Source organism: Carassius auratus, chromosome 8 (assembly GCF_003368295.1).
Source record: "Carassius auratus strain Wakin chromosome 8, ASM336829v1, whole genome shotgun sequence".
Taxonomy (NCBI): domain Eukaryota; kingdom Metazoa; phylum Chordata; class Actinopteri; order Cypriniformes; family Cyprinidae; genus Carassius; species Carassius auratus.
The window spans coordinates 10,938,787-10,964,012 of NC_039250.1; the positions used below are offsets into that span (position 1 = coordinate 10,938,787).

The 25,226-nt window shown below is 37.8% G+C and overlaps 1 protein-coding gene across 1 annotated transcript; it reads right to left on the reverse strand.

Annotated features, from left to right (window-relative positions):
• Window positions 1-949: 949 nt before the first annotated feature.
• On the reverse strand, window positions 950-9,469 carry xpc (xeroderma pigmentosum, complementation group C). Its single transcript, XM_026269636.1, has 15 exons — window positions 9,403-9,469; window positions 9,164-9,304; window positions 7,748-8,005; window positions 7,517-7,625; window positions 7,267-7,351; window positions 6,493-6,650; window positions 5,925-6,045; window positions 5,495-5,587; window positions 4,649-5,404; window positions 3,951-4,111; window positions 3,325-3,406; window positions 3,107-3,238; window positions 2,821-2,990; window positions 1,672-1,765; window positions 950-1,471 (listed from the first exon to the last, which is right to left on the reverse strand). Exons 2-15 carry the CDS (start codon window positions 9,258-9,260, stop codon window positions 1,169-1,171), a joined length of 2,619 nt encoding a protein of 872 aa, XP_026125421.1. The 5' UTR covers window positions 9,261-9,304; window positions 9,403-9,469; the 3' UTR covers window positions 950-1,168.
• Between the last annotated feature and the right edge of the window lie 15,757 nt (window positions 9,470-25,226).

A 25,226-nucleotide genomic window follows, 5' to 3' on the forward strand; every position in this document is an offset into this window, starting at 1 on the left:
TTTTTATGGTTTTCAGCTCCGTTAGTGAGGAGGTGCCCCACAAACACACACACAGTCACTTATACTCAAAACTGACATACATACTTGGACGCTCGTGCAAATGTAGGTCAACAAAACAAAGGCAAACAAAGAAAAGCGCAAGTTCATGGTCTAAAAACCTTTATCGAATAAAGATAAAAACAAAAACGGAATATAAAGTAATAATTAAAATGTGTTATTTTGTGTATTTCAGACATGAGTTAAGAAAAATAACTTTTTTGCACATATATGTATATAAAGTCAAAGTGCCTTTTGTATGTACACTACACGCATATTTGAACATGGTGATTCTTTGCTATGATAGAATTAAAGCCTATAAGCTTTTTAATATATAAAAAAGGGATTTGGCCTTCAATATGACCTGCTCAAAGATAGAATTCCATATAGTACTCCTTCTGTAATATCTTGGTCAGAAAAAGTAAAAGTAGCATGTCTGCTACAAATAATTTACTCAAACTTCCTGTTTCAATAGGAAATGTAAATGCAGGAAATTAACTATTTGGGTATTTAATGCTTTGCAAACATTTTTTTTCCCCTTTTTTTAATGGATGTTTTAGATGGATGTCAGTGATTCAAAATCCAATCATCAATTGCTGGATAGATCCGCAACCAGCCCATTAGACCCTGATGTACATCACGATTTGGATGAGAAGATCTATCGTTCTTTCTCTTTCATTGCACCTTTAATATTACTCACTAAAGTTGCATGAAACTTCAAGACCATTTAAAAATCATGAATGATGTGCTGCTGTTTTCCAATTCATTGCCAAAAGTACTTTTCTGTGACTGACCAGAACATCAGGGGCCACTTAGAAAGAGTGAATGACTTTCTGGAACTCATAGTTCACAGACACAAAAACTCCAGCAAACCAGTTGTTTATTTGCATGTTTTTTTTTTCAATAGCATGTTCTATAAAAAATATGTATTTTGATACAAAAACAAATGTACATTCTGAAAACATAAATGCTTGATATTTTCAAAATTCCCTGCATATGGAGCTATTGCAGTTATAAAATGTTGGGTACAGTGATGTAGATCTAAGAGATACACAGACAATACATGCTTATAAATGCAGAAAAACATTTAAAAGGAGGATAAGAAATGTGAAATAATAAAGGGCCGATTTAGTCAAACTTTTTCAAAAGGGAAGAGATGTTTCTGCTCTCCACGTTTCTCTCGTTTAGTTACACGCCTTACAATCTTTTCCTCTTGTTCCTCTTGTCTGTTCTGTGGCCATGAACTAGTCAGAGAGGGTGGATCTGTCTGAGCCCCGCCCTCTTCCTCCTCATCTGAGGACAGGCCTTCTTTTTCTTGCTTAAGCCCCGCCCCTGATGCCAGCCCCTGATGCCCATAGCGACGCTTCAGCCTCTCTTTTATCAACAGGCCTTTGACCAGTAGTGTCCAGTTAGCCACCACGCGCTTTTCACGTTTCTGTTAAAAGATTCAACAATAATATTTACAAAACGCAAATTGTTCACTCTAAAATCAAAAGCACTATTTTCTAGACAAAATATTTCTTCAGTGTTGGGTAAAGTTGACACATTTTTGTAAAAATTTTGTTTTTCAGATGGCGATGCTGTTGTGAAAAACAACATTATTTACAAAGAAAGAACTTCAAAAAATCCACACACCTCTTGTTCTTTCTTTTGCTGGATATCTTGCTCATTTTCCCAAGCTTCTTTCAGGATTTCTTGGTGTTCTTCACAGACGATATAGCCATCGTTACTGAAATATATTGAGGCAATTAAATTACAGAACACACCTTCAAACATTTATATGCACACTATTTATGCACATATTTATGCACATATACACTATTTATGTGGGGGGCAGTGGCTCAGTGGTTCATGTAGGTTGTCTACAAACCGGAAGGTTGGTGGTTCGATCCCCGGCTCCACCTGACCAAATGTCGAGGTGTCCTTGAGCAAGACACCTAACCCCAGCTGCTCCCGACGAGCTGGATGGCGCCTTGTATGGCAGACACCGCCGTCGGTGTGTGAATGGGTGAATGTGAGGCAAATTGTAAAGCGCTTTGGATGGCCATGTGGTCTGTTGAAAGCGCTATATAAATGCAGTCCATTTACATTATACTCTTGTTTTATTTACCATGTATAAAATCAATGGAACAAGCACTGGTCATTTCTTACAGAATGAGAAACACTGAGGGGCCTTTTACAAGACTACGTTTTCAGCCCAAAATGGGAAACTTTTTATGCATTTTGACTGTTCGTTTACACGACAACAGCGTCTGGGGGACTGAAAACGCATATTTTTGAAAACTGGTTTCAAAGTGCAAGTTTTTGAAAACGGCACCGTTATTGTTTCCATGTAAACACCCAATATGGGAATATTTGAAAACAGTGATGTTGTGCACATGCGTAGTACGTGTTGACTTTAAAGGCAAGTGCGAACAAACATACACAACAACGGTGGAGTACATGGTACTGTTGTTGCTGCTCAAGAGTTTGCTAATGCTTCTTCAGCAAACTGTGGATTTACTTCACCAATTACACAACACATAATCGTCACTTCCCTACAGTTTTCGCTGATATGTGTAAACACAAATCGTTTTGAAAACGTTGTTGTGTATACGTGAAACTTTACAAAACTTTCAGTTTTTGACTATATCGTTGTTGTGGAAATGTGGCCTGAATGTGAAACTGCTGTGGAACATGACAGTCATAGCTGGACAAAATGTGTACGTGGAAAAAGATAGCTTTCATCGTATTCCACCAGGTTAGGAGATATTAGCACAAACACCTGAAGGTACTCAAACTTACACTGCATGTGCAAATCCACAATGGTAGTCAAAACCCGTCACTGCTGTAGCACAGTCTATGTTCAGTTTTCGAGCCACTCTGTGCAGATTTGGCAAACGTAGGTGAACACATCCTACTGGTAACATGCATGACTTAAACATGTACACGTTCCCGAACTCATTACGAGGTATCTGAAACATACAAACACATATAAATTCAGATTCACTCCAGGAAATTCAGCACTCCAGGAAATATGCAAATATGTTTATTAACTTTAACTAACTTTATGAAAATAATTTGAACTCACTTTGCCATCAACTGCGATCGGAGGCTGGTACTCTTCAGTTTGCCAGACTCCAAAAAGAGGCAGATCTTTGACATCTTTCTGCTCGGACATCATCCTGGCTTTACGAGAACGGTTGGAAAAACCAAGCACCATCTGACAGACATTAACGTGTCATTTATTGGAAAAAGGTCAAATACACATGAAAAAAAAAAACATGTTAAATCATGACCAGAACAGACCTTGTATGGCTCCTCTCCCAGTCGAACGGTTCTTGCTTCCTTCAGCCAGGTATCTCTAGAATGAAGCGTGTGCACACAGTCTCTGAAAATAAATCATAACATCATAAACACAAATGGCCTGCATTTGTATTTGTTCAAACATCTCAGATTTAAGGATTGTTTTTTACTGTATTGGAATAAAATACAATCCAAAATATTGATAAATAATATGGTAGTACATAAATAATACTAAAATAACACTGACCTAAATAATCTTAATAAATACTATAAAAGTTATGTGTTAAATGTAACCTTTAGCAAAACCCAAAATCAATATCAATACAGTACTCATAATTGTGATGCCTAGATTCACTTAAATCATTTAAAATGTTTTAGTTTTAGATTTGAATGTTTTATTTTTAATTAATTGAGACGAAATGGAATAGAGTTTAATATCAGCCATTTACTGTTTTTTTTTTATCATAACATGAAAATAATTAGTGATTTATCTGCAATAATATCTTTTTCAAATCAAACAGTATTTGCAAAGCAGATTTACACAGGAATATTCATCCATCTTTAAAGCTGTGCATTTTAATGTTGTGATGCCATATATTCACTTGTAGCATACAAACTAAAGAGTTTACCGTGAATAGACTGGCTCTCCTCTGCAGTACCCCAGGACAGCGGCTGTAGAGGGGTAGATGGCCTCGTATTTTAGCAGGTGCCTCTTTAGTGCGTACAGTGGATGGTTCTTGTATTCTGAGACGGATGTCGGCAAGGGCTTGTCCAATAACTTTGCCTGCATCTGTGGATCAGGAGCACAGGTGAGACATGCACGTCACGTATGATGTAGATACATTAATGTTTACACTATCATTCAAAAGTTTAGGGTCAGTAGGTTGACGAAAAATTATTATGGTTACCAAGGCTGCATTTATTTGATTTATTGAAAAAAAATAAAGTAAAAATAGAAATACTGTGAAATATATTTACAATTTAAAATAACTGTTTTCATTTTCAGTACGGTTAAAGTCATTTATTCCTATGAGGGCAAAGCTGAATTTTACTGAGCATACTGATTTGGTGTTCGAAACATTTCTTAATAACACATAAAAATCAATGCTAAAAACAGTCATGCGGGTTACAAATTCTGTGATTACTTTGATATACTGTTTAGGATTCTTTGATGCATAAAAAGCCAAATAAATATATTTTTGTGACATGGACAATGTCTTTTGTTTTCCATTTCCTTTTGATCAGTTGAATACGTCCTTACTGAATAAAAGTATTATTTCTGATTCCAAAATTATGGAAAGAAGTGTAAGTGTATGTTAACACATACCTCCTGATCCTCCTTCTGTCCTCTTTCAGCATCTGGAGACTTGTAGAGCTCCATAGTCTCCTCCCACCATTCTGAGTCGACCCGTCTTCGGCGTGATGATGTCAGCCACGTGGGGTCATACCTGCTGCTAAGATCTTTCAGGTACCCTTCGTCATCAACGGCCACCACGTAAGTGATTGGCTGAGTGGCCTGATGGGAGCAGAGCTGCGGCTGGCCAACACCTTGATCCACATCAACACACACCCACTTCCCTGTACTTTCCAAATAAACCTCCAACCACTCATCCGCGCCTTTCTCCTCCTTTCTTTTACGTCGTTGTTTCTTCACCGGTTTCTCTTCCTCTTCTTCATCCTCTTCACTTTCCTCCTCTTGTTTGACCTCGCTCGACCTCCGAGGAGCCCGACCTTTTCCTTTCACCTTTGACTTCCTGCATACTTTCATAGCCCCGTCAGAGTCTTCACTGTCGTCCTCATTGGTTGGTTGAAAGTCTTCCTCACTCTGCTTCTCCTCTTCCTCGCTGCTGACTTCTTTGTATGACACTTTTGAAGCTATACTTCTTCTTCGGCTGTTTTTGGGTTTCTGTACCGCTGCAGCCTCTTTCTCTCCTCCTTCCTCTTTCGTTTTCTTTCTCTTTCCACCTCTTCCCTCTTTTACTGCAGCATTATGGGCTGATGATGGGCGTTTGGTTCCAGGAGATATCTTGGGCTTCTCAGACTCATCTTTTTCTGGAGAGCTCTTGGTAGGTGTGGTCTTGTTCTAAAAACAATAAACATGCACAAGCCATTAAAAATACAAAGCAAGAATTTGTACAAAAGAAAAATGTATATAATAATAATCCAAAGTCACCTTGCTAGCAGGTGGTGGCTTCAGAGGAAGGGGTTGCAGTGACAGCACCAATCGACAGAAGAGTCGCAGTGACCGCAACACCATTAAGAACAGCTACAGGAAGTGACATCACAGATCAGAACCGAACTTAAATGAAAAACATTACACTTTCATTCAAAAGTTTGGTGTCAGTAAGATTTTATTTAAAGAAATAGTTTTATTCAGCAATGGAGCATTAGATTTTTTTTTAAATGACTTTCTTGAAATATATTAGTCAACATTTGAAGTGGATCAAAAGCTTTCATCAAAGTTGTCCTAAAACTAAAATGTGAACTTTTTTGATCCATTTCAAATTTTGACTACTGTAACAATAAAGTGTAACAATATTTCATATATATATATATATATATATATATATGCAGCCTGTCAAAGTAAGTGAGATTTCCCTCACATAGGTCATCTCCTCATGGTCCCTTGCTGATAAACAGCCAATTCGCCTTTCGAGCACCGCGCTCAACTCCACCCCCTTCTCCTCAGGTAAGGCAGGGTTTAATGTGAATGTCATTTGAAACCTGGCCAAGGTCATGCCACAAAAAAATTATTAATTTACACACAATAAAGAGATCATCAATACTCCATTTGCATAAAGCACAGGAATACTTGATTGAATAGTTGACTTTTGAAACATTTTTGTGGTTTGTAAATTGCGAACCTCATGATACTCACCCTCATGTGGTTCCAAACCTGTATGATGATTTTTTTTTCTTTGGAACACAAAAGAATATATTTTGAAAAACGTTGGTAACCAAACAACAGTGAAGCCCAGTGACTTCCATTTCATTGACATATAACGAGGCATTTCTCATAATATCTTCTTTTATATTCCACAGAAGAAAAATATCATACACTTTTGGAACATCACGAGGATAAGTTAATATTGACAGAATGTTTATTTTTTGGGTGGAAGATCTCTTTAACAGAACAAGTGGAATAGATTTAAGAAGACAAACCAGGCGTACCATTTGAGAAGCCCCTCCAGGAAGCCACTGTTTATGCGTTTTGTGGCAACTGAGGTAAAGTGGGCAGGCAGTATTGACAAAACAATAGCCAACAGGTCAGGCTCACAGCACAGTCTGCTTCGGAATAAACCGCCTGCCAACAAGCAGAGAAGGTGGACCTGTTTGACAGAGTAAATAAGAAATCAAACACCAGTACAATACAAGCAATAAAATATGACAGAAAAACTAATTTTGAAGAATATTACATATTATTGCAATAAACACAGATAGAATATATTTTTAGATATTGTTATACTTTATTATTTAAATGTTTGGGATCACCAAGACCTTTTTATAGAAGTGACTCATTTTATTCAGAAAAATCAGTAATTACAAAAATTGTCAGTAAAGTCTTCACATGATGAAAAATCCATTAAAAAAAGCACTGTTCTTTTGGACTTTCTATTAATCAAAGAATACTGAAAATGTATCACAGTTTTCACAAAAATATCAAAGAGCACAGCTGTTTTTAACAAAATAATAAGGAATAATTTCTGAAGTGACAATGAAGACTGGAGTAATGACTGCTGGAAATTCACAGGAGTTCATTAAATTTAGCAATTTGTCATAATAATAAAATAATGTTATCTGTACAGATTTAAATTAAATGGAACCTTGGTGAGCATAAAATACTTCTTAAAACTTTTACAGATCCCAAACCTTTGAATATTAGTATGAATATATTTAGTTGATTTAGCTGGAGATAAAAACTACAACAGAAACACACACACACACCTTGTGGGTATCCACCAGCAGTTCCTTGTTAAATCGTTTCATCATTCGACGAAGGTAGGTTTCAAACTCTGCTTTCCTTTTCTCCCTGGAAACAGTTGTCATGGTGTTATGATTTTCCTTCTTATCTGTCTGACCATCACCGCTCCTCTCATGAATGCGACTGCAACTATCTTGTGGGCATTTACCACATTAAAGAATTTCATCACTTGGCAATCTGCCCCTTGTTAAACTCTCGATCACAAACACTCACTTCCTCTGCCTCTTGCGAACCATGTCTGGAGTCTCGATCTCAATCTCCACAGGTTTTGACACAACTGCTAGTTCAGCTGAGTCCACGGGACCCAGCGGTTCTGTCATTTCTGAGAAAACACACCGTTCAAACCAGTCACACCGTCAGTGTAAAAGACATGACAAAACAGAGAACAGTTACTCAATGTAAACACATGTCTGATTACTAATGATTCACAAAAACACTATGTACCTTCCACTTCCTCCCAGTCGTCCTCATCCTCACTCTCTTCCTCGTCTTCTTTGACTTGTTTTGATGGTGATGAGTGTTCACTGAGCATGGGGATCATCTCCTCACCGTGGTCACTCATTTCCTCTGGCTCTTCGGTTTTCACTTCACTGTCCTGGAAGTACTTGCTTGTTGTCTCATCAGAGGAATCTCTGATCTTTCTGGATGCACGAGATGCCACCCTGGAGTTTTTGCGGTTGTTTTTGTCCACCATACTTTTTTCTGAAACAAACAGGTCATGGATCACAGCATAATAAAGATGTACTACAGTGCAGACAGCAGATCATTCACTTATGTAGAATAATTACTCTTTCATTATTATTATTGTGTTTTATTTTTCAATTGACAGTTTTCAACAGTATGAAATAAATCTCTATATAGTTTTGTGGAAAATGAAAATAATCTGTTTATATAAAATATTTAATAAAAAAAATATTAAAGTATTATATATGCACACATAATATTTTTCTAATTTGTATCTGTGTTAAAGACTAAACCACAAAACTAAACCATAAGACAATACATTTACTTGAATTAATTTAAACATTGACTGGAATAAAAATGATATATATTTATTTATCGCTCCTGGCTAGTTGCAAGGCAATATTTCTCAGTTTAATTAAGTTTAACTTGATGTACTAAAATAACTAAAACTGAAATTAAAATAAAAACTACATATATTTTTGTTTAAAACTACTAGCCACTACAACTACTTAAAAAGACACAACATCATTCCTGAATCTGATACAAAATGTATCTAAAATTACAATGAAAATGGATGTTTAAAATTAAAAACCTGATTCAAAATATGAAGAAAAAATGAAATTGTCTATTATTAATTGTCTAATATACACACACAACCACATATATATGCACATACATGTGTGTGTGTGTGTGTGTGTGTGTGTGTGTGTATATATACACACACACACACACACACACACACACACAAATATATATAGGAAAGGGTATGTCACAATAGGAAGAACATTTTGGGGGGTCAGTCATTAAAAAGTCTGAGGACCTCTGGGACAGAGTACTCAAATCCACTCCACACATCTGATCCCACATATGTACGCTGGACACGCCCCCACACACTCATCAATCATACATTGATGACACATTCATTGAACTGGAGAGGGGCTGTTTTCGTTTAAGTGCACCAGTTAAGAACAAGCTACACAAGAGAACTCAAGCGAGGGTCTCTGCACACCTGCACACTGCAGCTGTCTGCATCCACTGCGCTACATCTGATCTATTACAGTTCATTCATTTAACATTGACTGTTCAACTGCAAAGCTGCATTTTAACTCAGCGACTAGTTTTGACTCTAGGTTTGATCATCAGCCAGACGAAGTTCATTTTTTGCAGCATAGATACCTTTAGTTTTTCGTGTTTTGGATGCTGGTCTGTTCTTTGCAATCTGCTTCGGTTTCTTTGTGTCGGTTTTCTGCTGTGTCTCTTTTCTCTTTGCCATTCTGCTGCTGCTGAGAGAGCGCGGATAGTTTCAGGATAAATTAACTGTGGTGTATTCAGAGAAACGGAGAGACCTGCGTTACACGTTAACTTATGCAATGTAACCTTAAAGACCCCTGTTACCCAACACAATCACTTCCCACCTTTCATAACACCGAAAAGAGTGCACTTTGCCTGCAAGGAGATCAGAGCATACGTCATATCCGCCTGAGTTGACTGGGTAATGTGAGGATTTAAACGCTAGGAGGCGTTCTTGCACAAGCTTCTTTTGCTGTTAGCAAGGTGATAATCATCATACTATTATATTATATTATACTATATTATATTATATTATAAGACTAGATTATATTATAAGACTAGATTAGATTATATATTTAGGTTGATAATGATTACCTAGTTCTAGTCCTCCTAGTTGATAATAGTTCTGATTACACCAATAATTCAGCTAAATATGATAATTGTTTATTAATGTAATCAGAATTAGCTTGAACTAATATTTGGGTAATAGTAATTATCATTTATATTTAAACACGTAGGTGTGTATAAGTTGATAATAATAACTGTCATGCAAAACAACTCATCATGTAGCCTACTGTAATGTGAAAAATAATAACCTGTATTTAATGCTATATTTAATTTAAAAATGTTGTTGCAGTACAATAATAAGAATGTATCACTTTGAGAATGTAAATTACAAGTAAATTTTGAAGTAAAACATTTGGACACATTTGGAGTAGACATTTCATACTGTGATAAATGTTTTTTTTTTTAACACAAACCTGTTAAATGGATCAATAAATAAACACACATAGACAAGCGTAAAGTTATTCTTTTATTACTTGACAGTTTCCCATTAAGTTTAAGATCTGAGGCGTGATGAACACATGAGGAGACACAGGGAATCAGTGTGGGCTATTTTAAATATATACATATGATCACATTAATGATGTGTTGTGATGGGCCTACTTGTAATCTATAGCACAGTAAAGAAGTGATAATATAAAACTGTGTGTTTCTTTATATTCAAAACTGATGCAGTTTGAATTATATAGGACATTAACCTCATTCAGTCAAGTTCATTAACGTTTGGGCTTGTGTTTAGGTGTGTGTGTGTAAAACAGCTGTTTTAGCGTCACTTGGCAGCAGATGTCCAGCCAGTGTGTGTGTGTGTGTGTGTGTGTGTGTGTGCGCGCGTGCCAGTGTGAGACTTCAGAGAACCGTCTGTGGACTTGATTGGCAGAGCAGAATCAGATATTCTCCCAACAGCCAGCCAGACTCAATGGGCATCTGTGCTCAGACCGATGCCAGGACAGGTGTATGTGTGCCACATGATTGGCATATGAAGAAAGCTGTTGGCACCAAGTCTCCATGAAGACACAGTCCCCCAGCCCTGCATGGCTTCCATCCCTATATGAGTCCTGAGCACTCTCAGATAGGAATAAAAAGCCATACGGGGCAAAGAGCAACGAGCGACATCTCTTTCAAGCATTTACACACAATACCACAGCCTAATCTTTTTTTTTTTCTTTAACACAGAAAACGCAATTCCTCAGTTTTATGGTGTGGCGCGACCTCTAGTGGACGTGTACAGTATTACAAGTCTGCCGTGCTCTTCTATCGCAATGCAATAGTCGTCACCACTACCGATGTGACCATTACAGGACAATCTTTAAGATACAACATCGACAAAAATAACGTCACATCCCCAAACTTAAAAAAAAATAGCGCTAGATTTCCACTGTGGGAATTAAATGTCCACGCCAAAGTGTGAGAATATACCGCCGTTTTGTGAATTAAATATTTAACATTTTCGTTAATGTAGGCAAACCAATTCATTTTGAGGTTAATGGCAATAGTCGATACATTTATAATACAGATCTCCGGCACATGCACCTGTTGTCCAGCCATTGCGATGTCTGAGAGTAAAAGGGGAAATGCTGGCGAGTCTTTTCTTTCCAACATAAAAACGCGCAACAGGAGGACCGGGCTACAAACCGACAAGCCACTCTGCATAGAGAAAAACTTGTAAAATAGATCACATACAAGGTAAACGGTATAAAAGGAAAACTATAAAGCGCGATGAAGGTCGAGCTGTGTTCTTCGGCTGCTGACGTGCGGGTCGGTGCGTAAAAACTAGCGGCGCGAGTCGTCACCGTGTCATACATGACATTAGAATGACCAACGCATGATGATGAAACGACTGGAAACGTCCGTGTGACATTCCTGCAACACTTCTGTTCACTACACACTAACGGGCTACTATGGCAAGCTGAATTAACATTTAATTAATGATACTGAACTGTCTCATAGGGATAGTTACTGTATGATAACTAAAAATATACCTACTATATAAAGAGTAGTTAAAACTAGTAAAGGTGGATCCGTACCACCATCAAATTTAAGTAGTTTGAAAATACAGCTGCTATCTGAAACATAAATCTTAATAGGTTTTAAATAAAAAAAAATTGTGTAATGTGTTACCAATGACAATGGAATACTACATGTCACTCGGAACAGTGAGGAATACAAAAATAATTACTAGAGACTAATTTAAATAGATTATAATCAGTAGCCTATAGGAATACATATGTTACAGCAGAACCTATCAAAATAATAATTAACAAATGTAAAATAAGGCAGTAGGCTTCTCTCCATTAAATTAATAAATTTAGTAATAAAAAAGGTATTAGCAATATAATAAAAAATACTAATTGCTACAAATTCTAATTTTGTTAAATTTGTTTAATGTTAAATTTGCGTGCCATACTAGTACCTGCTTTTCTGTTTTAAGTTTGACGTAGCCTCATTTTTCTCGAGTTTGCCCTGTAAGAGATAAGTGAGTCAGACAGAGGTAGACAGAGGAGCCCTTGATCGATAATATCAGTGACCGGATGAGAAGAGCCATGGCGCAGCAGTCTGACAGGAGAGGGATGATGAATTGCTTCCAGACTCCGGAGGGATAAAGTCTGCGATACAGAAGCGGCGGATGAGAAAAGTTATCGGAACAGCATTCCTCATTCTAAAGCACGTCATCCCGACCCAAATGCCCGTGCTTCCAGCTCCAGTGCCTCAGTTCGGATGACCACGAATAGGTATCGGTAGTAGCGACTGTGAGCCAGCAGGTGGATGTCGCTTCGTCCAATCAGAGCGCCGCTTTCACAGGCAGGCAGCCGCTCGCAGTTTGAGCAGCGTTGTGCAGCTGTGCGCTCCTCCATTCACTCTCGCGCAGACAGAGGCGAGGGGGCCGCCGCGAGGAGGGTGGGGAGCCGACAGGCCCCCTCCCCCGGAGCCGGGACGACCAATGGCAGGCGAGCAGCGAGAACAGAAAGGACATCATACCTGAGCACGAGACCAACCTGCGTGCGCGCGGGGGATTTCCCCCCCTCATCAGTAACAGAAGCGCGCGTTAATAAAGGGCTGCGGCCGCTGAATAGGGCCTTTTTTAACCCTCTTTTCAAATACCGCCAGAAAGCAGTTTCTTTCTGCTTCGTAAAGTACAGGAGAGGCATTGGGAGAGCCGAAAAATATTTGTGTGTGTGTGTGTGTGTGTGTGTGAGAGAGAGAGAGAGAGAGAGAGAGAGAGAGAGAGAGAGAGAGAATGTGTGTTTGTGGCAGCTCTGTACTCTTCCTCCATCTTGCTCCTTCATTCTAATGAACACCTCACCAGGACATCCTGCACTTGCTCTGTCCTTCCCTCCCTCTTTGCTTTCCCAAATCTGTGTGTGTGTGTGTGTGTGTGTGTGTGTGGTTCCCCTTTTGGTACTTTGTCAGGAGTCCGTTCCTGTTGGTTGTCCTAACAACACACTGTAGACTCAGGTCCTTGAGACAAAAGACAGCTCCAAGTGTCTACTGAGAGAGGAAGAAGGGGGCCCTTCCACTGCCATTTGGAGGGTTCACTGCCCTCCTTCTTTTCTCCAGCACATTCCTCAGCGTTTCCTCGCGCCCTCTCTCCCCTTGCCCCTCCACTGCTGTCTCCCCTGAGTCGAGCGGGACACATCACTGTGGAGCGGAGAGGGAGGGAGAGATGGGGTCGAAGCCGTTTTTTGGAGGCAGAGGGTTTCTTTTCTTCAGGCGATAGCTTAGCCATTCGAGGCAAATGTCAAATGATGTCACTCTTCTTCCATCCGCAGTTGTTTTTGTTGTTTTGCATTGTGCCCAGAGACAAAAATAATTATGTTGGCACAGAGGCAGGAAGAGGCTGCCTCGTACTTCCATTGCCAATTGGGATAAACTTGATGCTTTTTTGAAGTGAGTGGTCTTGGAATCTTAGGGGGCAAAGAAAGAAAAAAGAAAAAATATATAAGAAAGAAAGAGAGAATACTGAACTAACTTTATGAATTTTATTAGGAATCCTAAAGAGCTAATTTAATTTAAATTAATTGTATTATTTAGCACCTTTTTTTTTCAAGTAAAAGCTTAATTATTTTACATGTTTTATAAGCCGAAAGCACAAACAACTTTAAAGGGATAGTTCACGGAAAAAAATCTGTTATTCTCACCTTTCATGTCATTCCAAACCTGTATGACTTTCTTTCTTCTGAGTATGACAAAAAAAAAGAGAAGTTTTGATGAATCTTGGCAACCAAACAGTAATTGTGACTATACGGACTTCTACGAATGACAAAAACAAAACAAAACAAAAAGAAAATCTCTCAGAATAGAGAAAGAAAGTCATTCAGGTCTGGAACAACAATAGGGTGTGTAAATTATGATAATTTTCATTTTGGGGGGAGCTATCTCTGAAATTAAAATGCGAGAAAACAAGAAATAAAGCACACAAGAAAAACACTAAACAGTGGTTTCAAAAATAACAACAGCATAAATAAAGCCTGCAAACAGAGAGAAAAAAAAATCGTATAACACCAGCTGCATAATTTATTCACAGACTGCAGTGCATGCTGGGAGCTAGCAAACTAAACAAATTAGCAACATTCTCCAATAAGAAACTGTTTGTGCAGACAACTCTGTTAGGCCAGTTGGATCAATATTTGGGTGAATAGCCTACTGCTGGTCCAGTGTGTGTTTTACACAGATTCAAAGTCATTCATTATTATCTGCTAGAAGTCCTGTAATGTGAAAAAAATATGATTCCTTTTTATCACAATGCTTTTTTGAACAATCTGTTTATTGAGATGTAACAATGTATGACAATTATACAACAATACTGTAGTTACATCTTTTTTTTGTCACCTTATAAACCTAATAAAGTGTAACCATTTTTTTGTTTAGGCATTTTAATATCTATTTTTAAATAATAATAATAATAATAACTTTATCTCTGTGACATATCTATGTGAAATATCATACACTGATCCACCCAAGAGACACTCTGCCATAAAGACTACAGGATAAAAGAGCCCAGACACAATTGTGCATCTCTTTGAGGAGAATAGTAAGAATATTTTAAGAGGCTACATGCTTGAATGCCTCTGAAATCATTCTGCCAAAGAATGCAGGTGTTTGAAACATTTCTAAGTATTCAAACAAATCCGAAGAAATGCGAGTGGAAGCAATTGCTGGGAAGGACAAGCCTCTGTAATAGCCGTATTTACAGAATGCTGATCAGTAATTTGGTATCTGTCGATTTACCAGGCAGAGGAGCGTGGCTGTGGAAAACACTACCTGAGTTTCACAGCTGACAGTTGCACACCTGCATGTGCGATTAGACGGAGGGATTGTGCGAACAGCAGCGTCGGCCGTTGGAACAAAAAGAGGGACAGGAAAATCATGAGAGTCATCTGGTCTGCAGCGAGGCGCTCTGTCAGAATTCCACGCTCAGCTCTCTGGACGCCACACCAGCACAACCACACAATGAACTGTATAATCAACTGGGATTTACCTAACAAAGAACAGCCGCCACACATGGGCACACATACACACACACCGGGGAACAGACATGCATGGCACCTGAAACACACTCGCTCAAACACAAACACACAAACACACAGGCACAGCTGAAATAAGCATCTACTCACAGTTTTAGAAGCACTGAATCAGCAGCTAGACCAGTGCCAATAGTAAATGAGAACACAACTGCCCCCGTCTATAAAACACACTCACACGCTTTAATTAGTGACTGATGTGATTTATTTCGGAAATTGCAGGTGTAGAGCTCTTTGTATACTTGTGATATGGATGGCTGGGTAAATGAGCACAGTGTGTGTGATGTGAATGGCTGGCTGAGTTGTGTGTGTATGTGAGCATGAGGTGTGAGTCTGATAGGGGGTCCAACAGCTCTTTGATCATGACAGCCTGCAGAAGAGAAGCTCTGACAGAGCTCTGCAACCCCTCCCACCCCCAGCACTTGCACACACACACACACACAGACACACACACACACACACGTAAACACTATTTTCAGTACTTAAAATTTTATATCAGCCATTTTATATTTTAGTAAACACTCCCACCATACGAAAGTAACCATCCGTGCGTGTTTATTTTGAGTGAGAGGAGCATGATTGTCTGTAACGTCTGTTGTAGATTTCTGTCAGAGGTTTTCTGTTAGGGTTGAATTTCCAAGACCATCCGCTCATTCACTCAAGGGTGAAATCTCTGTTTCTTATCTTTTTATCCAAAAACATTGGGAAAGCTCTGTTAACTCGGACCCTAGAAGCAGTAGATATTGAAATTCCTGTTCAAAGTAGTAGTGAGCTCAGTAGGGAAAGATTTCGATCCTATTTCATATGTATGAAGCCCCATATGTAACAATTGAGAAAACAACAACAAGAAGATATGGAAGCCACAAACTGGTCAACAACCCTGCACTATTAGCCTACTGAAAACAAAAATAGTATGAAGAAGAAAAAATCTATATTGTGGCCATTGATTAAGAATTCATTCCATTGACCACATTGTATACTGATGTGTTCTCTGCTTTTAGTTAAATCCTGATGGCATTGTACTAATTTGTTCTTGTACAAATTCATTCTCTCATTTAAGTTAAACTGAAGCCTCATTATAGTTCATCAAGTGTAGCTGAACTGTACTTTGTTATTTGTTCTTTCATATTATGTGGAAAACACTTAAAGTGCCTTAATTTACTGCACATTGAGTTTATATTCTAGGCTCATCTTTTTGCCTGTACAAAGTATGCATCATCAATAAAGTTTGTGCTAAATTTAGCCCTTTAATATGTGTCTCACTACAAGGTATCACCACGTACCTTTAAAGTCAGCATGAAATGATAATATCATTTAAAAAAGAAAAATTTACTTGTAGTTTTGACTCAAAATATCATAACTCATAAGTCTCAGTATGCAGAAGCAGATCTGTTGCTACTTCTATTACTCTCCACATCTTGTTTTCAACACAATGCATTGTGACTTTCCCCCCACACTTTGAGCTCTGAAAATGCCAGGATGTGTCTCTGGGGAGACTCTTCGTTCTGGACTTACATTAGCAGTTTTTAACGATCCCCTCCAGGATAATTTCCTACCTTCTCTCACTCTCCTTCTGTCTCAATCCTCAATTAAAGGACGCTTCATTGCCAATTCACCTACTGGATAAAGAGTTGCCAAAGCTTTTCACAACAGCAGCAATCTGTTAAAGTGTCCATAGAAACCGGTAATAACATTAACAGGGGCATAAAGCAACAATCAGTATACTGCTAGTTATGATAATACAGTGATCGTTATGCAGCTGCAAAAATAACAGTTGAACGGTGAGAGGTAATCAATACCATTTGAGGCCTTAGGCTACTGTCAACCATGTGCATCTCTCTCCCACTCTCTGTGTCCAGGTTATGGGGTAGCGGTGTGTGTGTGTGTGTTAGTCAGCGCGTGCGTGTATTTTTGCGTGAGACAGGCAGCTCTTCCCGCTGAGTGGTTGTCATGGTTACAGCAGGGAGATGGAATGCGGTAAATATCTCAATTTCCCAATCAAACACACACACACATACAACACACACACACACACACACACACACACGTACTGATGGTCTTTTGGGAGAAAGGTCAGAACATGCCAGGAGACAGGAAAAGCCAAAGAGGAGTAGGCAGTAAGCGTGGCAGTGGTCTACATTAAACTTTTAGTTTTTTTTTCTTTTTGTTCATTCAAACACACTGAACCTACACAAGTTCTAATAACTTAAATGAAGCTTGAAATGTTAATAACAGAAAACTGCACATTTCGATGAAAACATGATAAACCTCAGCACCTATCCTTCAGCCAGCTCTGATACTAGAACAAGTCTGCTAGTGCCTAAGGCACTTATTAAAAAAAAATAAAAATAAAAAACCTTTTATGAAGCCAAACTAAATACAACTAACTTTGTTGAAATGAGCTATTAAATCTTACACACTGTAGGTAAAGTATTCAAGTTCAGTCTAAGCACGGGTGTCCAGGCACTAGAGAGTTACTGATTGGACGAAATATTTCAGTACATCCTAACCTTTGTCGGTGATGTTAGCAGGTTTTGTACAATTAAGCAGCTGTGTTTGCCAGTGTGTGCATGTAATTAGTCGCTAATGGCTGCTTGGGGGCTGAAATCTACCACTAGTAGTGTCAGCAGAGAGCTTTATGATTAGGTTTATGAAATCCTGATACACAATTAAAGACACTCAAACATTAGAGATTTTACTAATTCTATTCCAAGTAATGAACACATAGGAGACGATTCCTATGCTGATTATAAGAACTGCTCATCAAATTTTTTATGCTTATAGTCATCCTACATCCGAATTTGCCACCAGTAAAATCTGTCATGATACAACCATCATAAACACTACTGTTTATAGTCTGTTAGAATGTGATACTAATGTTCAGCAAGGATTCATGAGGTGACATATCATGAAAATCGGACTTTTTCCACATTTATAAGTGCTATAATCAGGTCCCTGTTGCATCGACCAACCAAGAAACTGTGAAAAAACAACCCAGTACATTTTTTGATAAACCTTTCTCTGCAAGCTTGTAAAAAAAATGAGCCACTCATATTTTGCTCACTCCGTTACATAGAAAGGGGATCTTATTATAATATCACCGTCCCTTAATCTGCAAGTTTGCACCCACACATCGCCGCCATCGTTTTTTCGCAAACGACAATGGGGTGCCAGTTCTAATGGCATGCACGGCAAAAGTGTGAGCAAAGCTTGCTAACTGTTCTGTCTTTGGCTGCACAGATGAACACAGAACACTATTTAGAGTCCCAGTCTCAGAGGAGACAAGGGAGCAGTGGACTTATTGATTTATTTACTGTTTAGAACTGTATATAGGTCTCCTTTAAATTGGTCAAAATTAATTATATAAAGACATTTACAATGTTGGATTTAAATGCTGTTCATTTGAAATGTCAAAATTACATTTTAAAATATATCAAAATATAACAAAACAGATGTTTTTTTTTGTTTTTTGTTTTTTTAATCAAATAAGCATAACAAACTGTATAATACCAATTAGCTATCTCTTAGAATTTTAACAATGTTTGTTTATGGTTACTTTGGTATGGTTACTATTATTAATTCTTCTAATCTGAAAAGTTGGCAAAAGTAGTTACAACCTGTAATCCTGCCACCAAAAACTTTTAATTAAATGTGACAAGACGAAAAGAGCAGGAGAGAGACATATGGAAGGAGGACAAAAAAACGTGCGCGGGGGCAGATGAAGCAGATTTAAACAGGTGGGGAAAAAAACTGCAGAATAAAAAGCAAAGAAGTAAAAATAAATGTAAGGGAAAGCAAAAAAAGAAAAAACGGGACTTGTCACCTGGAGATCCTTGGCCTGGGCTGAGCCATGGAGAGGTGGTAGCAGTCGTCATGGAGAGGGGCTCCGGTTGCCATAGTAACAGCTGGGCCGGGGGTCAGCGGCTAAGGGAATGTGTTTGCACACAGAAGTGCATGCTGGGAGGAAAATCCTGCTGGGTGTGTGTTTAAGTGAGTGAGTTTGAAAGAGAGAGAGAGAACGTCCTTAGTGGTCCCTTCAGAGCTGAAAAACCCCTGTGTTGCCATAACAAAGAGGAGAAATTAGTTTGGGGCTGTGAGGCAATTGTTGAAGCATTTTGTGAAGTTCTTTTTAGGTGCTAGATGAAATAATTTATTCAATAAAACGGGAAGCACGGTTGTATGGTTGTGTATGCAACCGTTTGCATTGCAATAAAGCAGCTCAAAATATTCAGTTTAAATCCAAAACCTGTTACATATGACAGATATACACATGACCCCATAAACACAAGGTTATCATAAAATTGATCTTCCTGAATGAGACTAGAATCTCCACAGACACAGATGCAGAGAACATACAGAGACCTTTAAATCGAAAGGCCATTTCTCCACAGACAGATGTCAGCAAGCCAGCAAACATGGATGTATTCACGGATGAAGGTTTCTTGATATCTGAACAATACTGGTTCAGATGAACACATTTAGTACATTTAGAGTTCAATAGACTGGAACAGAATGTGGTGTTCTTTCTCTTGTGTCATGATGTTACTTATGACAAATATAAATTCAGACTCATCCCTCTTTATCTTTTAAAGTAAAAATGCAAAAAATCAAAGTTTCTGTGAGGTACTTGAGTGGGGACAATTTTTAGAGGATTTTGAAGCAAATTCACTAATGTTCAAAATATTGGAGTTTCTCTTCCTCTCTCTCTCTCTCTCTCTCTCTCTATATATATATATTTATATAAGAAATCAATACTGTTCATGTTCTTATGTGTATTCATAGCATTTTCTCAAAGTAAATGTTTAAAAAAGGTTATTTTAAAACCACACATTAAGTTATATTGATTAACTTTATATAAATATATATATATATATATATATATATATATATATATATATATATATATATATATATATATATATATATATATATATATATATATATATATAATTCACATTTTTTGTCTTTTTCAAAAGTAAATCCTACATCATTTGTCTACAAGAGACGTCTTTCAAAAACATGAAAAACTATACCAAGCCCAAATTATTGAATTTTACTGTATGTTATGATTACAATTTTTGTAAAAGCACATTAATGCTTTGGTTAGAATTATTTGAGCTATATAGTTGTTTAAATGTATACTGTCATTTTGTAGTTTGGGGGAATTTCACTGCGTTGACATGGCAATGAAGTTGCAAAATTGTAAATAACTTTATACAGAAAGGGTAAGTATACATTTTTTTCAAAGCAACACATAATATTTACATTTTGAAAAAGTGAGTACTTTATTGTACGTTTGGCCCAATTCACTTCCATTTTAAGTGTCTCAGTATGACTTAGAATAGGAGGGACAAGCTAAAGTTAAATTTGTGGTCATCAGCATGAAGCCACAACTTATGCTGATTATGTTTAACTTATATTGAACCAAGAATACTTTAATGGCAAAAAAGTGCATTAAACTTACTGCTTAAATACTCTCCAAACTCCGCCCACACTTATCATATTCAAAGGCATTGGGTTCATGGAGTCAAACACACAGAAGCACACACAAACTCTGTCTCACACTCTGGAGAGATGTTGCTCCCAGAGTCCAACTGTCTGCAGGAGATGCAGTGAGATGGAAACTTTAATCGCATTAAAAGAAAAACCTTCTCCTTTCATTTGGAAATTCCTCAGATTCCCCCTTTCTCTCCCACCCTCGTCCTTCTCCCTCTATTTTCCCAGTTCTCTCTCTTTCCGACCCTTCCCCTCCTCCTCCAGCATGCACTTACAGCCACTTCTGTAGCTCCTGAATATACCCCCCCACCCCATCTGCTCCACCCGTGGAGGAATTACAATCTGCTCCTGTCTCGTTCCCTGTTTCGCTTCATCTCCCTCACTGTCTCCTGCTCTCGTTCTCTTTCTCTCTTTCTTTTCGTCCTGCTCCTGTGATTCTGTGAAGCAGACAGATCAAAGGCTCGGCCCTCCTCTCTCCTCCAGAAGGTTTTGTCCCCATCTCTCTGTCACTCGCTCTTTGTGGACCTTTTTCCGGTTTCATGCCACGTTCAAACTCTCCTTTTGTCATCTGGGTCTGAAACACATTTACACAGACGGACACACAAATACACACAGTCACACACAACAGGGATAAACCACCTGAGGAGAGAGAGAGATTTTCAAAGTCTGGGGGGAATCTGAGGAACGTTCACCGTTTAGGCTCTTACACTCACACAAAAACAACTACAACAAAGTTTCATGGGCTGGAATATGATTTTTTGTTTTAATCTAAAGTGATTAAGGAGTACTAGTGATAAACAAATATCATATGACTAGTAACTGACAGGAATATAGCTAAACTCAAACACAAAAATATACAACACACTGGATCAAGCAAGGGCATCAGAGAGCCTGTCATTTCCTTACAACTCAAATAATCACACGAGGGCAGTGCTGCACAATGTTAAAGTTTCGTCAATTACTCAACCTAAAACTGAATGACTTTTTTTTTTTCATGGAGCACAAACGTATTTATGTATTCATGCAATTACAGGAAACATGGAGAATCAAACTTATATCTGACACATAAACAACAGAGTATCATGAAACTGATATAAACTGATATTAATGATTATAAATGAGTCGCTTTAAACTTTATTCCAGAACAATCCATGCTCCTTAAACTTGCACTGATAGTACATTATTGTAACATGTAACTTGAAATGAACCCAGAACCTAAAAGGGGTTTGTGGTTGAGGTTTAAATTAAAGGGATAGTTCACCCAAAAAAGAAACTTTGATGTTTATCTGCTTACCCCCAGGGCAAGATGTAGTTGACTTTTTTTCTTCAGTAGAACACAAACCAAGATTTTTAACTGAAACCCTTGCAGTCTATCAGTCTTATAATGTAAGTGGATGGGAATCACGGCTAAAACATTTTAAAAAACATACACAAACAAAACCAAATTAAACCCTGCGGCTCGTGACGATACATTGATGTGTAAAGACAGAAAACGATCATTTTGTGCAAGAAATGTAACAGTATTTATATCAGTTTTTACCTCTGATTCACGCAATGTCTGTAAGACTGTTAGGACTCTCCTGAGCGTGTTCTCAGCTGCAGGTGCAGGTCTTCTTGCTTGCTTTATGTCGGATCGCAGACTTATAAGTGCATTACCGCAACCTATCTCTGGACCATTGACACTCTATCTACAATCTCAATTAGGAGTGTCAATGGTCCACTTGAGAGATAGGTGGCGGATACTGTTCAGTTTCTTGCACAGACCAATCGTTTTGTTTCTTTACACATTAATGTATCATCACGAGCCAAAGGGTTTAATTTGGTTTTGTTTGTGTATGTATTTTTTTTTTAATATATTTTAGCCGTGATTCCCATCCACTTACATTATAAGACTGATAGACAGCAATGATTTCAGTTAAAAATCTTGGTTTGTGTTCTACTGAAGTCACCTACAACCTGATGCCCTGGGGGTAAATAGAAAAACTTACATTTTTCATTTTTGGGGAATTATCCCTTTAAGGCTTGAGTTTGTTTTTTTTTTTTTGTTTTTTTTTTTAGGGGGCTGAGTTAAGTCAAGTTTGCTTTTATTTGTCATTTGCACAGCTTACACCCGGTCCACTGGGCACTGAATGCTTGTGACAAGGCTCAGATGGCAGGACAATAACAGTAAAGAAAAACTAGACTGACATTAAACACAAGTGCTAATTCGAATAAAATACACTGTCATTCAAATGTTTGGAGACAGTAAGGAAGTATCTTATGCTTAACAAGGCTGCATTTATTAGTTCAAAACTACAGTAAACAGAGTTATATTCAGAAATATTGTTACAATGTAAAATAACTGTTTTCTATTTCTGAATGTTCAGCAGTCATTATTCCAGTCTTCAGTGTCACATGGTCCTTTAGAAATCGTTTTAGATTTTCTTTTTTTTAATTGAAACATTTATTTGTAATAGAAATCTTCTGTAACATTATAAATGTCTTCACTTTCAGTTTTGATGAATTTAATGCATCCTTGCTGAATAAAAGTATTATTTTTAAGTGTGTAAATACAGTGAATGTACAATGTAGAACAGCGCAGGACTGTGACAGTACATTAAAAGTGAAATGTAAAACGAAAATAAATACTACATTTAACATTATGGTAAAAGAAGCAACAGTCAGTAACATGATGGTTCAGGTTGAGGTTGAAAAGTTCACATTAAGGTTATGAAGGAGGTTTTTATGTTGAGGTTAAGGGGGAGGCTGGTTTTGTGGTTGTGGTTAGTTAGGAATTAAGCACAGGTTAAGTGCAAGACTGATTTTAGCCTTAAGTTTGAAGTTGGACTGAGAATAAGCTTTGTTGGTTTGAGGTTGAAGTTGGGATACAGTCTTAAGTTAAAGGAATGTTCAAGGTTCAATGTAAGTTAAGCTCTGTCAGCTGCATTTATGCCAGTTACCATAGGAAATAATTTTGTACCTTTGCTTTTGAAGTAAACCATGTGATTTAAATGAACTTTAAAATAACATTGAAAAGTGTCAAAAAGCATTTATTATATTATATTATATTATATATAGTATAACCACCCCTTACCAACACAGAAACCTGTCAACTTCCTCTGTTAAGGTAAAACATTATTTATGCAGGGAACACTTTCAAACTCCAGGGAACACTTTAAATGTCCTCAAAAGTAAGATAGGTTTCACTATATTAACAGATGGCCTCACTCTCTCTCTCACTATTTGTTTCCTCAGCTAAATTCACAGAAGCTCTGCTGCTTACATTCTGGACACAAAATTGTAGTAGTGAACCCCACACCCCTCACACATTTTCCTGGTATGACACAAACATCTACATGAAAAACATTTCATGGGAAAGCAACCACAATATCAAAATACTGGCTAATACTGAGAAAGGTGACACAAGGATCGGGCATTTTTCTATTTACACTCATTATAGATAATGCCCACATAACAAATTAATACAAAACACAAGTAAAAATAGCTTTAAACTATCTTCAGTGTAACTGCCTAGCAAGTAAACAGAAAACCACATGAGCGGTGATTGTGTGAAAAGCAGGACTAAGAGAATAAATCGGAGTTAGAGGTGTTTACAGTGGCTCAGTGGGGTGAGCGAGGTCAAGTCCAAGCCTACACACCTGTTTCCATCTGCATATACAGAAACAGAAAGAAATAACAAGTGAGCTTCGTGTTTGACATGTTATCTCACACTGTGAGTTCTTGAGTACAATTTGATTGTCATAACTTAAGATGAGTCTATGTTCTGATCATCTGTCTTCACTAAATCACTTTTAATATCGTCAGTGTTCAGTCTCAAGCATGATGACATAAAGGTCAGGCTTACCAAAACCATCTCTACACACACACACACAGATCTGTCAAACCTGCTTCCACAAAACTGGATGTACATGTACAAACCATGAACACACACACACACACACACACACACCCTTAACCCCCATCCGCTGGCTGGGCCGGACTCATCTGAGTCGTTGCAATGGTGACGGACCTGGTGAGCAGGCATCACCTTAGATACCTCAAACAGATAATCTCAGCTAAACATATGCACACGCAAATGCACACAACCTTGACCAGGTAAGACATCCACACACACACATACCATGAACATACAACTGATAACATAATAGCGTAGAATACTGAATATAAGCACAAGTGAACCTGCAATTAGAGGTCAGCTTTAGATGTTTAAATAGAGAACAGACAAAGCCCACCAGAAGACTTACTTTCACTCCAGAATTGTCAGTGTTATAACGACCTCAAAATCTTGGTAAATCATTCCAGATCATATTTAGAAGAAATTTACATATGAAGAGTTCAGATGCAAAAGCCTCTAAATGCCATCTGAAATTTTCATCTAAAATTTGGATTTTTATAAAAGCTCCTATGCTTAGGTTGAGTCATTTTACTTTAATTGCAATGTGCAGGTCCTTTTCCAGGCTATTAAAGTGAAATAACTGAACATAAATATAGGAGCCTGATAACAATCCTAATTTTAGATGAAAATTTCAGATGGCACCTAGAGGCTTTTGCATCTGAGCTCTTCATATAGAAAATGGTATTAATTAAGT